This window comes from Apodemus sylvaticus, chromosome 18 (assembly GCF_947179515.1).
Source record: "Apodemus sylvaticus chromosome 18, mApoSyl1.1, whole genome shotgun sequence".
Lineage (NCBI taxonomy): Eukaryota > Metazoa > Chordata > Mammalia > Rodentia > Muridae > Apodemus > Apodemus sylvaticus.
The window spans coordinates 52210516-52225552 of record NC_067489.1 but is presented as its reverse complement, the minus strand read 5'-3'; the positions used below and the strand labels follow the sequence as shown (position 1 = coordinate 52225552).

Here is a 15037-nt window from a genome sequence, read left to right as displayed (position 1 = left end):
CATGGACTTCCCTACTCAGAGACACTATCTGAAGCAACTGGCCATCCCCAGTATAGAAGCCCATGGTTTACTTCGTAGCATTAACAAGGGAAAGCTGGAAAGAAAAATGGCTCCCTATGGGGCCAGCAAAGAAGAAATGCTATACATCGCTCACAGCCCATATATACATGCTTTCATCCTTCATTCCTTCCTCTCTCCCTCCGTCCTTTCCTCCCTTCCTTTCTTCATCCTTCCCTTTCACTTCAGTGTGGATTTGGAGGAATAGACATTCTAAATCAACAAATACCTTCTTGATCACATCACTTTGGGCAGGGGGCTCACTGAGAAAAACTTCCTCTAACTTAGGAAATGTGCTTAGTATACTAAAAGTTTGACAGGATCTGTGGAATATCCATGGAGCTACTAGGAGGGCACGCACTGCTATGCCCATATCAAGGAGGCCATCCACCTTCTCCAATATGGATACGTATTTCACACAATGTAGACCATGACACATTGAATCACCACAACAGGGACTTTACAAAGTACTTATGGTGGTAATTCTTTCTACTGTCAGCTAATGACACCGTCATATGCTTAATCCAGTAAAGACATTAGAAAGCTTTGAAAAGAACAGGAGTGCTTAGATCCAGGATTTGAGAAAGTGTGCATCATCTATTCAACTAGCTACCATTACCGCTAAGCTTCATGCTTCAGTCTTTGGTAAAAAATAAACCAGAATTCTTATGGTTCTCATTTTAAATTTGTCCTCATTTTTGTATGTAATGTAGATTTATTTATACTTCTTCATAAGCATATATCCTCACTCTTAAACTATGTCATCTCTATGAATAGACCTCACTCTCTTCCCTTCCTGCATTCTAAGATAGCAGTACTTGCAAAATCTCATTTTGAATTTAGTACTTTAGGAATGGCCCCTTTGTGTACTGGTTAGTTATTTTACATATGTAACCGTTGGCTCTTAGTGACATTGTCTCATTTTATTCCAAAGTAACTTATTAATTATTATGCCACGTATATGTTGTAAATATAAACATATAACATTTAATAAATTCTGTGTCTAGACATATATAGGCATACATTATGCATATTACAATGTGAACACCTCAGTGTGCCAGAAAGAAAGTGGTATCCAATATTTGCTGGGCTGAGTTGACGGAGAACTATGTCAGTTACATAAACAAGTAAGAAAAATAGCTCAAGCCTTTACCAATTTTGAAACGAAATAGTAACACAGAAAACAAGAACTTATTATTTACTTTTTTGCTGTCTGAACTGATAGGAAATTTTTATGAGTTTATGGACTAAGCATACCATTTCTTCATGAAACTTAATAAAAGTGAGAATACCAGCTTGTGCCTTTCTTAGAAATATTAAGCAGTGAAATGAATTTTGGGTAAAGTCTTATGTATGAGATATATGACTCAGAATTGACAAGTAGATAAATGAACAAGAAATATGGAAAAAAAGTGAAGAGTTAGAGATTCTGAAGAAACCATGAAAGTAGATATGTGCCCATTTTGAATAAGAGAAAATGAGTACAGCTTGGGGCTGACGGGTCCCAGGCAAAATGACTCCTGGCTGTGTCCTCTCCAGCCATACTCCCATAGCAATTGGTTGACTTTGTACGTCATTTATGATATCTTTAATTATTTTGCTATTTATTTTCCCCATACATTAAGGAAACTTTGGGCCCTGTCATATTTTATCTTAATGACTAATATGGTACCTTTGACTTTGGAAAAACAAAAATAAACTGAGGGTCTTTTAAGGAAAATAGATAGAATTCCTATAAGAAGAAGGGAACAAATGCATAAGAAGTATATTCCTATCAAAACTTATCCCGTTGAAGCTATCATGAGCTAAGTCAGGTTCCGTAACTCCAGAATTAATGTCTTTCTCACCAAAGACAGCAGGAGAAATTATAAATATATTAAAATCTGATAGTCATTTATAAACTTGGAACTCTGTTCCAAAACTGTTTTTTTTAAGAAATTCATAAGAGAACAATAGCCCCTTCTAGAAAAGATGCCCTGCCATTCTAAAATATAATGGAGCTTGGACAAATCAAAACATCTTTTGAGTGTAATGTGATGTCATTTGTCATTGAAGAACAGGTCTTGATTTCAGTTCTTCCTATATAGAGTTACTTCATGTAAATTCAGTACACAAGCTCAAGATGTTTTATTATATTATGTATTAATATAATGAATGTCACTAAAGAAGTCATTATATTTGGCTCCTGAAAGTATTCATTATTGAGATGACAAGTGTTCCTACCATAAGTGATCTCTTAAATAATCACACAGTAGCACAAAAACCACTATTCATATTTCTTCTGACATTGCTAACTTCTACCATAAAGTTTAGTTATTAAAGCTGATATAAACACAGCATGGGCTTTACCAATACAGAGTAAATGATGCAAAGTAGCTTAGGGTTAGAGTTTAGTTGGACCATACTTGCCTCACTTGTGTGACATCTTGACTTCAGTGTTGTTAGATAGAATTCTAGTTTCTTTTTATACATTGTTTGCATTATTTTTTCAAAATGACAACTCACTTCAACATCTGACCAGAGGTGGCATAATATACACATATTATATCCTGCTTTCAAGTCTCAACCACATGTGTGCCAAAAACAAAGAAAGAAAGAAAGAAAGAAAGAAAGAAAGAAAGAAAGAAAGAAAGAAAGAAAGAAAGGAAGGAAGGAAGGAAGGAAAGAAGGAAGGAAGGAAGGAAGGAAGGAAGAAAGAAAGATAGAAAGATAGAAAGAAAGAAAGATGATGCTTGATCTGATGGTAACTATGAGCCCAAAGTTAAGTTCAGAAACTAAGAAATCAAAATCACAGAGATAAATCTGCATGCATCTTAAATTCCTCAGAGAATCTCAATCACAAAAGGACTTCCCTGTGAGCTTCAGTGTCCCCAGTAATTTCAAACATACAGCAACATGTTACCTGAGGTATTTTCCATAGTCCAAAATTTTGTCTATGGCCTTGAAAGCTTGAAAATATTTTGAAGCAAATTCCTGCTTTGGGGGGGGGGTGTGTTGCAACCCCAAAAGCTCAAAATAAATAATACTGATACCAAGAGATAAATATTCTAGTTCAAAATAAGCGTTAAACATCTCAGATAGTCTAAGAGACTGGAGGGAAAACCAGACAGTTGCTGCAGCAGAGAGCAAATCATAATGACAATGTTAATTGGCAATTTTTAAGTGAAGAAAGGTTATACATCAAATAAACACAACCAACCACTAAAACCAGATTCTAGCTTTGCTATGTCCTGATTTTTCTTGACATTTCATCGGGAAGTAGGTGGCCCAGCAGATGCACAAGACAGCTGAGCATCCCCTGTATAATGTGTATATTGCCTGTGTAGCTGCTCAGTTCCCACTCTGATGGACCCGCTCTTGTAATTCTAGGACACCGAGGTTGGGCTTTAGCTTACTGCAATTCATTCTAATATTATTTGGGGGAGTTCTATTATTATTTGTTGCTTTTATTTCTTTTCTAGCCACATAATCATAGTCACTGCCAAACTAATCAAGGTCTCCATCATTGTCCAACTAAATTTTCACTTAGCATACAAAGAAAGGTGTTTCACTGTCCTCTCTCTCTCTCTCTCCCTCTCTCTCTCTCTCTCTCACACACACACACACACACACACACACAGAGAGAGAGAGAGAGAGAGAGAGAGAGAGAGAGAGAGATGCAAATACAGGTATAAATTTAAGTAGTTCCTCATATCCTTTTAGCAAGGTCCAAATTGGTCTACTTATTGCAAATATGCCCCCTTGTGTAACTTTGACAATTACTACAGTGTAAATCCATAATAAATTGTGGTTTTATTTACATTATTTCTATCTTCCTGACTTCATTCATACCCAAACTCTAATGACTCTAGCTTCAACAAAGTTGAAAATGTTCTCATATTCAAATTCTTTCAAAATATCTGAGTCTCACTTGTTGATTTTCTATTTCATAAACTCTTTACTTTTCTCAGAGCTATTTTCTCTCTTGTGCATCCTGAAATTCATGCCTCTGGTCCTTCCTGAGATCAAGAAAACAGCTGACTTCTCTGGGAAAATATTTCTGAATGTCGAAATGGAAAAAGGTCCTTTAATTATCTGGATTCACTTCCATTACTGTATCTGAGAGTGACTGTTTTGTGCCACATCACATGAAAAAACTACTTATGGAAAAGAGCAACATATTTTCCATCCTTATCATCTTGATATCATGGAGACTCAAGAAACAGATGTTTAAAACTGACTCCATTTGCTTGAAGGTAAAACTGCTGTAATTCTTGCAGCCTGTGATTAAACTTGACAAATATTGCCTTTAAGACCAGTGAGAGCTCTCAACATCTCCTTTGGATATTTATGGTATTTCATATCTTTATCAAGGGCTTGCGGATTTTTATCAAGTTAACATACCTTTCAATACTGCATTTTCTTCACTGTTTAATATCTCAGGTGAAATATATATTCCAATTCTTGTTAGTCTGAGAGTCAATCTCAAAGAATAGTGCAAATTTCTAACTGAAGTCCTCTGAAAGGTCGAGGCTCTAATCAGAGTGTTTAACAGCGAAAATGATATATATGGAAAATAGAGAAGCTAAGCAAGAAATGAGTCCCTTTATTGTGGGGTGGGGTCAAAAGTCTTCAGAGACAAAAAGGCAGGGTTATGAAGCTTACTGGAGTTCTTTAGGGTTCAGAAAGGAAATGTCTTTATCCAGTTCATCTACCATTTAGCTCATGAGGTCTCTGGTTTGTAATCAGACCATCTCAAGCTTGACTGAACAGCGCTTAGCAACTCACAACAACAACAGCAACAACAACTGAACAGCCTACATTTGTCTAACACAATGAGCTGCTGCCTTGAGATAGCAATCAGGGAAGCAGAGGGGTTCTTGATTTCCTAGTGAAGACATTGGAGTTGCTGTCGATAACATCTCCACTATTATGAAAGGCATGAACTGCACGGATCAGCCTTACTTTACGAACTTGGCAACTGCACTCCAGAAATGTGTGGGGAGCAGTCTGACTAAACCCCAAGAGTGGAAAGGAGAGGAATGACAGTGATAGCCTATGAAGTGAGGAGGAAACTGCTTGATTAAGCAACAATGATTAAACCTGAGCAGTCAACATTAGACACAAGCAAGTCAGAAATAGTATAAGTATGATCCTACATAAAATAGAGAAGATTTTTTCAAGGCGTTTGACTTATTTTCCTAATGTTAAAATAAAACCGGGCACAATTATGCTTATCTCGAATAATAATTACAATTAATTACCCTTGTGTTAAATATATAGCGAATACTATATGGCGTTGAAAAGGGGAAGTTTTGTTAAATAGAACAAATGTTATAATCACAGCAAAGCTTTTCAAAACTCTGTTTTCAGGAAGTAGGTTCCTACTAGTGAGTATAGATTTCCATCTTACTATCTGGGACAAAATCTTACAGTTCTAATACATTTTAAAGGACTATAGTGTGACAATGAAACATGAAAACCATTTCATAAATGCCCAGGAATTGTCTGATTGATCATATCACAATCTAACGGGGGATATCTGGTTCTCTTACTTGCCAAGATGCACAGAAAGAAGTCTCATTGGTCTCCTCCGACACCTTTGTCAAGGCACAGACATCTTTCTTCTTTTTAGCCAATATTTCACTGCTTTATGTAAGATCAATCTCATAAGACAGAAACAAGGTCTAACTCTGAAATAATGAGCTATAAGATTCCTGTGAAATAAATTTTATGATCTTATAACCTGATAGCTTGCTTACTCATGTCCGGAAGTATGACTTACATTTTACAATCTATTTACCAAGTGACTTTTTAATTTTCAATGCATCACAAAGTATAGCGGCTGCTTTTAAATGCTAGTTCAGAGTCAGTGATTGGAGATACAGGCTGGCTGCCCAGTTCATCTAGGGTTCATTTTCCCAATGAGAATTTCATGGCGCACTTAGATTTTCCTCTCTGAGTGTGAATGCAAATTCCTCCATTTACACAAGAGCAACCTTCCATATGGGAAAACAGTATCTTCCTCACAAACCAATGTTGATTCCTCATCTTTATTCAACATTCCACCATGCCAACAGTAGTCTAGATTTTAAAATAAATTATGTAAAAGAATTAAAACATATAGAAAATTAGGTTTCAACACAAGCTTAAAGTGCTCTTTGCAAAAATTCTGTATTTTCTAAGTATGTGACGCTAAGTTTTGACTCTGAACATTTAAATGGCTTGGGAGGTATCAGGAAATACAATGTTGGTGCAGGCCTTGATTGATCCCAAATCAGAAATAAACAGAAGGATTACAAGAAATTAAAGTGTCACTTTTCCAACCAACATGTGAATCATTTTTACCATCTAGAATAATGCTCCAATAAATGGTCTTATAAAATTTAAAATCTATAAGTAGTAGTACTATTTCCCGGTTTCATTTCATCTCAGATTTCAATTTACTCTAACAAGCACAGATGCACCTGGCTGTACAAATATCAAATTTGCTTATTCATGATGCTATCTCGTAATAAACAACTTCCACAATCCAAGCAAAACAGTTTTCCCTTTAGAAAAATATATGCCCAAAATATTAATTGTTGTTTTATTTTACAATTATAAAATCATAATGAAAAACAATTCTGAAACCCTACACCTTTAATAACAATTCTTTTATTTTTTTAGTTGTTTTAATTATGCTTTCAGTGCTGAGGACTGACCCTATGGCCTTTCACATTCTAGGCGAGCTCTTTCCTACTGAGACATAGCCTCTGCCTCCATCCAGTTCTCACGTGAGACAGGGTCTCAGGAAACTCTTTCACCTGGTCTTGAGCTCAATGAAGAAAGGCCTTCAGGTTATAATCCTCCTGCCTCAATCACCTGAGTGGCTAGGATTACAGGTTGCATCGCTAGTACTAAGTTCACACTTTTTTGCATGACTCGATATATATTGTTTAAAATATTACAATACTAACAATGTTAAAGGAGAAAAAAACCAATCAGTTATGTCTTCATTATTCTCTGAAACAACGATATGGCAAGTGAAATATTTAAAAGTTTTTAAATGATTACTAATAGGTGAGGGTTTCTATATTTAATGCTGTATTTTCAGAGTGCCCAAACATTTACACTGGAAAAGCAACTTTCTTTTTCATGAAGCCTATGAGGTAAGTTACGAGAACTCCCTTCCAAAGAAGTTTACAAAATGTCCCATAGAGAGAACCTGTGATGTTTTCTTGGATTGCAGATCAAATGATAGTTCTACTCAACTTGAAACAGGAGCCTGCTATCATAAACATACCTTGTCCTTGGCTTACTCCATAAAACTCAGCTGCTATCCTCGCGGCTTCCTTTCTGTTGCCTTTCACGATGTAGAAATGACTGAGGATGGCAAGGCTGATTTTCACGAAAAGTTTAAAACAGAAAAGGGAGAGTATCGTAAAATAGACATTAGATAGCTGTTGAGCAAACGGCCGGCTTTCTTCTAACACCGACATCGCTGCAGAGGAATCTGCCCCGGTGTTAGGTCCCAGCCAAGTCTCAACTGGGTCTGGCTCTGTTCCGGGATGCTCTTGAACAGCTGGTCCGAAGGAAAGAAAATATCAACTGGTAATGATGTCTAAGGTTCAAATTATTTATACTGTCCATAAAAGTTCTTCACCAGCTCCTATTGGTCTGACAATATTCCATGGAAGCAACCGCATCACGTTTCGCAAGCCTCCTGGCTTTCCATTCTTGGTATAAAATGATACAGCCTCTTTCTGTTCTGGCGTTCAGGAGTCGAATATTGACATAACTAAGGCCGACGGTTTCCTTTTGTGGTATTTAATTATCAAGAACAGTAAATGCATTTGGCACCTAGCCTGCGGACCTGAGTTCCATTCAGCCCACACAGTGGAAAGAGGGTCACAATTCCCACGTGTTCTCTGACCTGGAAGCTTGTGCTACGTGTGTGTGTGTGTGTGTGTGTGTGTGTGTATGTGTGTGTGTGTGTGTTCACACAGGCGTGTGCGCGCGGGCGTGTGTGCAAGACACAGACACACACACACACACAATAATAAAAAAAATCAATGGATAAATGTAACTTACATAAGAAAATTTTAAGTTTTTGTGTCTTTTATACACATGGTTCATGTAATAATATTTATAATATTGAAGAGAAGTCAAATATTCTAACTCAACTCTAACTTTGTTGACCATGAAATAAATCATTAAATAGTTCGTGGAAATGACCTGAATGAGGACTCATTGAAGTAAATGACTACATTGAATTAGTTGTTATACAATATTTTATATAACTGATTAGACTGTCCCCAGCATCTATTAATAGATTTACACCAGCACTGTAACACTTTAAAACACTTACCAGCTATTTTCTATATGCTAAGTAGACCAAGAAGAACTAACAGTCCCTGCCACTAGTGTAGCAGAGTTTTGCAGGACAAAACCAAGTGCTCAGAAAAATAAATGGCCAGTCATTATGGCAAGATACGCAAAAGGGACCTAATCCTCAAGGAAAATCTGAGAGAGCTTCCTGGGAGGTGGGGAATAATAATACACAAAAGAATTATTAAACAAATATAACCCTTTCACAAAACTGCAAAACCAACCAAACTAAATTTAATAACAGACCTAGTTCTAATACACCTAGAAGGTACTTTTTATACCTATAATCTTGGATAACTATGATCTATTCAGGAATAAAATTTATTTGGGTATCCTATGTATATATGGCTAGTCTTAAGTTCATCCACATATAAATAATAGCTTAAAAGAGAAACAAGATTGATTATCTAGAAAAACAATGTGCAGTGCCTTTGTTTTCATAAATTCCTTTCTATTTCCTTTTCTTCTTTTGAAATAATATTTTTCCTTGTCAATATTTAGGATTTTAACTGAAAAAAATGCACTAATACAAAATATTGTGCTATATGTTTACATCACCAGATTTAGGGTCTGCTCATTTTGGAACATTTCTTTTTTTTTTTTTTTTTTCTTTTTGGATTTGTTTTTTTTTTTTTTTTCGAGATAGAGTTTCTCTGTATAGCCCTGGCTGTCCTGGAACTCACTCTGTAGACCAGGCTGGCCTCGAACTCAGAAATCCGCCTGCCTCTGTCTCCCAGAGTGCTGGGATTACAGGCGTGCGCCACCACCGACCAGCTTGGAACATTTCTTAATGCTGCTAAATTTCAAAGTAGCAATCAAAAGACATAAAGAAGCAACCGTGGCTCTGGCCGAAGAAAGGATTATATCTGTGACGAGGCATTTCGGTAAGTGCGACACGTCACTTTCATGCTGTATATCTCATTGGATTATTCTGGTTTCACCAAATGGTCCTAAGACAAGGGAGACGTGGCTATTGAATAAATGTGCTAAAAGAAGGAAGCTGTTTCTGCTCCGGTGAATCACTTGCTCCCTGAAACATAAAATAGATTGATGTCTTAGAAATCACCAGCTCTTTGATAGTGGTCTTTGGTGTCCTTCCCTTCAGCAATACAGGCAGGACAATTACAAAATGGACCCGTGCGCCACGGCTCATGCTGTCGGGGACACAGTGCCAGCTCCTGCTGAAGTGCTGAAGATAAACCACGGCATGTTCTTCTCCACCGCTGATATGGAAACTGTGTCAAGCGAGTGAGCTCATCACAAGTACGTTCCGGTGAGTCTTCTGTCTGGCATGAAGATGCTTGAGCACACGCTGGAGAGGGGCCTGTGGACAGCTGGTCCACCACAATGCTCTGAGTCATGGTGTGACTTCCCCTCCAGAGCTCCGGAGTCAGAAATAAACCTGCCTTAGTCACATCTAAGTGCCTGTCTAAGGTTTCTCCCCTTTCTCTTACCAGTAAGTGTCATTAAAAATAATTCCCTCCACAGCAGCTACTCAGCAGCCTGGATACTTTGGGGCTAAGAAACACTTCCATTCAGTAAGGCTGTCGTCATCAGTTCAGTAAGCTTAAATCCCTCACGCTTTACTAGGAGCAAAGCATTACCACTCAATATTTAGAAATTTATTCCCAGATGTCAAATGTACGTTTTATAAATTCCTTCATTCTTTCCTCTTTGTTTATGAAGGCAACACTCATGCATAGCAAAATTTATAACCTGCTAGTTTCTTAATTTGAAGGCCCAATAAAATAACTCAGTATGAACTCAGAAATGCAAATCAGATGTTAATTTTCATATAAAAGACTCTTCAAAACATCATCTTAAATGATTGGTGATATATAAAAGACTATGAAAATTATTCGAGCATCCATTTTCTTGACTTTAGTGGTTTTTTTTTCTGGGTCAAATATAATTTTTACTTTGTTTTAAATAAATATATTTTGAGAATCTCGTACATGAATACTGTAGTACATCATTTCCATCCCATCTCTACCCATGCTTTTAAGTCTAGAACAGGAGATGCAAGGTTCAGGTGCTATAGAATGGAAAATAGAAAAAGATTAGGGGGGCTGTGTCTGGAGAGTGGGAGAGAGGGAAATGTAGAGGGAGAGAGGGGGAGAATGAATAAAGTGCAATGTGTATGTTTGAAAGTGCAATAGGGAATTATATTACTTTATGTTTATTTAATGTGTGTGTGTATGTGTGTGTGTGTGTGTGTACATATGTAGTTTAAATGAAATTAGTCACTTGTGGTTATAATACACATCTTTCCCACAAGGGTCACAGACTAACAGAAACCCTAGTACCAGGCTTAGGAAACCTCAAGGGTGTCTAAGAGATTAAAGAAACAATAGAGAATACCATCATTGTCCTTGGTTGCCTCCAAGAACTTAAAGGGAAGACCCAATTTCTGATGACTGTGAACTTTGGACACAGTACTTGGATTTGAACTGGAACTGATCTGGAAGCCTCCTTTTTGAGGAATAGCTACCATAGTACCCAAAATTGCTATGCAACTGCCAACAGAAAAAAAGCAGTCCACAATTCTAGCTGCAAAGCCTGTGACCCACAACAATGACCAGCATGACAGATACCCACAAGGCTGCAATAACGGCACATATGTCTTAGGAGTAAGTAGAAACAATCTGATTGGAATTAAGGCCTGTGTAGTAAGAAGGAATTCCTGCCTGGTATTGGTTGCTATTCTAGCCATCTCCCTGTGGCTGGTGAGGTCATGAACCCTACAAGAGAACCTACTGTTGCCACCTTCCAAAATCAGTAGAATTCCTTACTGAATACTTACTCTCTTAGACACAGATAAATGTAGGTTTTCTTTCCTTCACCAAACAATAGGTTCTTTTTGGTAGTACAGATCATCACATAAATCTTTAACTGGTCAAAATTCAGACAATCAGTGACTGTGGGATGCCCAACTTTAACTGCTTTATTCACATACAATCCCTCCACCTAAGGCTCACAGACCATTGAAGGACAGGGAGAGGGGACAGAAAAATTATAAGAGCTAGAGGACCTGGATATCTTCTATAAATGACTGGGAGCTACACTCATGAAATCTTACCAATATGATCACCTAAACAAGATCTCCATAACACTAGTTGACATTCCTTGGTGGATGGCGAAATCTCATAAGGCTCTATCCTTTAGAAGAAGATCTACAGATAATTTTCCTCAGAGAGGGAGATTAAGACTTCTCCAGGGATATGTTATGCAATTCTAAGTGATCAGCCTGAAACACGTACAAATACATCGAACTGACACTAAATGGACTCAGAAAGCTTCGATTTATACAGGCACATGCATCTATGCACACATGTAGCAACAATTATTATAGAAATCATGAATTCGAGAGCGAATGGGGAGAAACAGGAGGAGGGGAGGGGAGAGGATGAGGTGGCAATTATGTAGGCACCAAACTCGTGTAAAATTTTCAAAAATTGGAAAATAAATCAAAATAATTTGAAATTATATATAATTCTAGCTCTCATATAGACAAAGAGTTTTCAGGATATTTTGTATTTTGACCATATTTATGCCTTCATACCCTTTCTTTCTTCTTCCTTTGCCCTTTTTGTATATAAGACATAGATTCTATAAAACATGCAATATTTATCCTTCTGAATCAGTCTTAATCTGGTTAAGACAGCAGTGAGCTCATTTGCATGCTTTCAATAGTTTTTAAGAGAATATATTCTGGTTACTCTTTCTCCTCCCCCAAATCCTCAAAGATTCTCCCTATCTCCCCTTCCATTAATGACTGATTAAAGATACATTCTAATTAAGATTAAAGTTAGGGCAATACTTATTACTTAAATTTTTTGTTGGGGAGACTTTGGGTGAAAACTATTCTATTGTGATTGATGGTAGGACTTTGGAGTAAATGATTGTGTTAGGTTCCATAGCAATTACCAGTATAATGGACCAAAAAAATCTGCTAGTGTTATGATAATCGCACGGAAATATTGCATACAAGATTTTATTAATTTTGTTTCTAGGCCCTCTGGGGAAGGTCATTTACTTTTTCTGAAACAGAATAGATTCTGTCTAAACTTTGAATTATATCAAACTTAAACATTTTGATTAGATGCAATTATAAGTTACCTTATATTCAACAAGCTCTCATCTTTATGTGTGGTCCTAGAAAACATGGCTAAAAGCCAACAACTATGCATATTTAAGTTTAAAATAGATTATATCTTATTACGAATATTATTTAGTAAATACGCTACACTAAATACTTTTCTAGATATTATAATTTACAATGTATTTCTACATTCTATTGTGTTTTATAATACTGTATATTACAATATAATTAGTTTTACCTTTCAATCTTGTTTAGTTTATAAGCACAAAATTACTGTAAAGGATATCTCACCCAACTTTTTCCAGTCACTTAATTTTCTGGTTCAAGAGAAGGATGCTTGATCAAACAAGGTAAATGAAAGATACTTTTGAGAATATATCTGAGGAGTTAGACATTTTCTTTTACTCTGTAGGAGAAGTAAAGTTTCTAGGATCTCTTTAACAGTAAGGACTGGTTTGTGTGTGGCTCATGAGAGTAAAAAGGGAAACCCAGTCAGTATTTGGGCAGGAAACACTAAGTTATCTTCATTTGAGAATCCGGGTACAGGTTTAACTGAAGCAGATCAATCCAATACTAATATGAATTTAAAGTACCAAAAACTATTGAAGTCTTACTTGTTAATGAAATCAGTTTTCAATTTAGTGTTTTCCATCTTATAAAGAAAATGTACTGATATGTTTTCTGGAGTCTTTTTGAAGAAGTTATGAAGTGGGTAGGATGGAACTTAAGAAAAAAAAAAGCAGGTAATTTGCAAGTTTTATAACTGGAGGTGGGAGCACCAGATTCTGTTTTCGTGGCTATTCTTCTGAGGCTACTGTGTAAAAGTCAGCACTGAAACATTCACAGTGTCGAGTTCACCCACTGCCCTCTGCTTACCACACCCTTTGATCATGACATGCATTTGTGCCACGTGTGGGCTATAAATAGCCTTTGGCTAAATACATGTGTGCTGCAGTGGGTTGAATCCAGTGGGCTCCACTCATCCCTCCCGTGATTAAGAATTTGCTTTAACTTGACACTTTAGTTAATCATGTATTTAAGAGATTAAACATAGGAAAACCTATCCATATACCATGTGTTGAAGATTTTAAAAAATGGGACTATGTTAGAAATTATATGGTTAGGTCATTTTATAGGTATGTCCAGTCTGGTAATTTGATCATGATATTTAGACACTTAGATAAATTAATAACTATCATTCCTCTGGAAATAAAATATATCATTAGCCTAGACTGTGATCAATTAGATATTAACATTAGCATATTTGAACCAGATTTTGGTTAACATTCTGTTGCAGTTTCCTTGTCAACAGAGGTATTGTCTGGAGTGCTTACAAGTTTATTTTTAGCTTCAATTATGAATTTCAGGGAATATCATAGCTTTAACGCATCCCCATTATATTATGGCTCCAGTATGTATTACTTAGTAAGAACATAGTATGTTACCTTTCCACAGTGCTTTACAGTCTGTCAGCTTTTCTTCTTCACCCTCATTCCTCAGTCCAAGTTACAGAAACTGAACAAAGCCCAGTCAGCAGAGGCTCAGTGGTTGCTTCCAGTGTTCCAGCCATCATTAACCTCTGGCTGGTCTCTGCTAATCTCAGATACTGCTCTCATCTGGAAATAAGAAGAAGGTCAAAGGCACATTGTAAACATTAACACAGCGGTAGAGAAAGCACAGTGGTTATGTGAACTTGATGCTGTTGCAGTGGACCAAAGTTCAGTTCTTTGAGACAGGGTTTCTCTGTGTAACACAGTCTTGACTGTCTTGGACTCACTTTATAGACAGAGCTGGCCTGGAGCTTATGGAGATCCACCTGCCTCTGTCTCCCAAGTCGTGGGAGTAAAGGCATAAGCCACCACCCCGGCACATCTCACTGTTGAAAAAGAGCAAATAAGATTTGGACAAATTTTTAATCTCTCTGATCCTGTTTGCTTACCTACAGAGAGGGATATCTATTCTCTCATGGATGTCTATGGATCTTTGGAAAAACTGTCTAATCTATGTTACTCTCTAATAAATTTTGATATCATTTAAAAGCAAATCACTGGTTTTATTGCATTTAAAAGGCATAAGAAAATCTGATGAAGTCTGTTTGTAAGTAATAAACTCTAATTCGCTGTTACATACCTAACTGCAACCACCTCTGCTCTGTTTTGCTTGTCAAGAGGTAACTCCCGCATTCGCTCACATTTCTGAGCACTTCCTGTGAGCCAAGTGTTCCTGGTTTACATGGACAAATCAGTGAGGAAACAAGTGAGAGCTGTGTCTTTGTGAAGCTAATCCTGACATCAGCTGCTGAATCCACACCTGGAGCAAATAACATATCCAGCTTTTCCAAACAGTCCATTTTCTCTCAGTTTTACAATTTGTTTTGCGCCTTTCTATAGCATATGGATTGTAAAACCAACAGAAAGGCGAGAGAAGCCTTCCTCTGACTGTTGCCTTCAATAATAATTTGGTATTTATATCTTCTCCTTGACCTTGTCAGTTAGAGCTTGACCAATTCTCAAACCTCAATTTTCTTTC

At 36.9% G+C, this 15037-nt stretch overlaps 1 protein-coding gene across 1 annotated transcript in view; it reads right to left on the bottom strand.

Annotated features, from left to right (window-relative positions):
- Positions 1-7517, bottom strand: part of Asb5 (ankyrin repeat and SOCS box containing 5) — a 39443-nt gene extending 31926 nt beyond the window's left edge. The window contains exon 1 of the mRNA XM_052162444.1: positions 7322-7517. Coding sequence (XP_052018404.1) covers positions 7322-7517 — 196 coding nt within the window. The remainder of the gene's footprint in view (positions 1-7321) is intronic.
- Positions 7518-15037: the final 7520 nt, after the last annotated feature.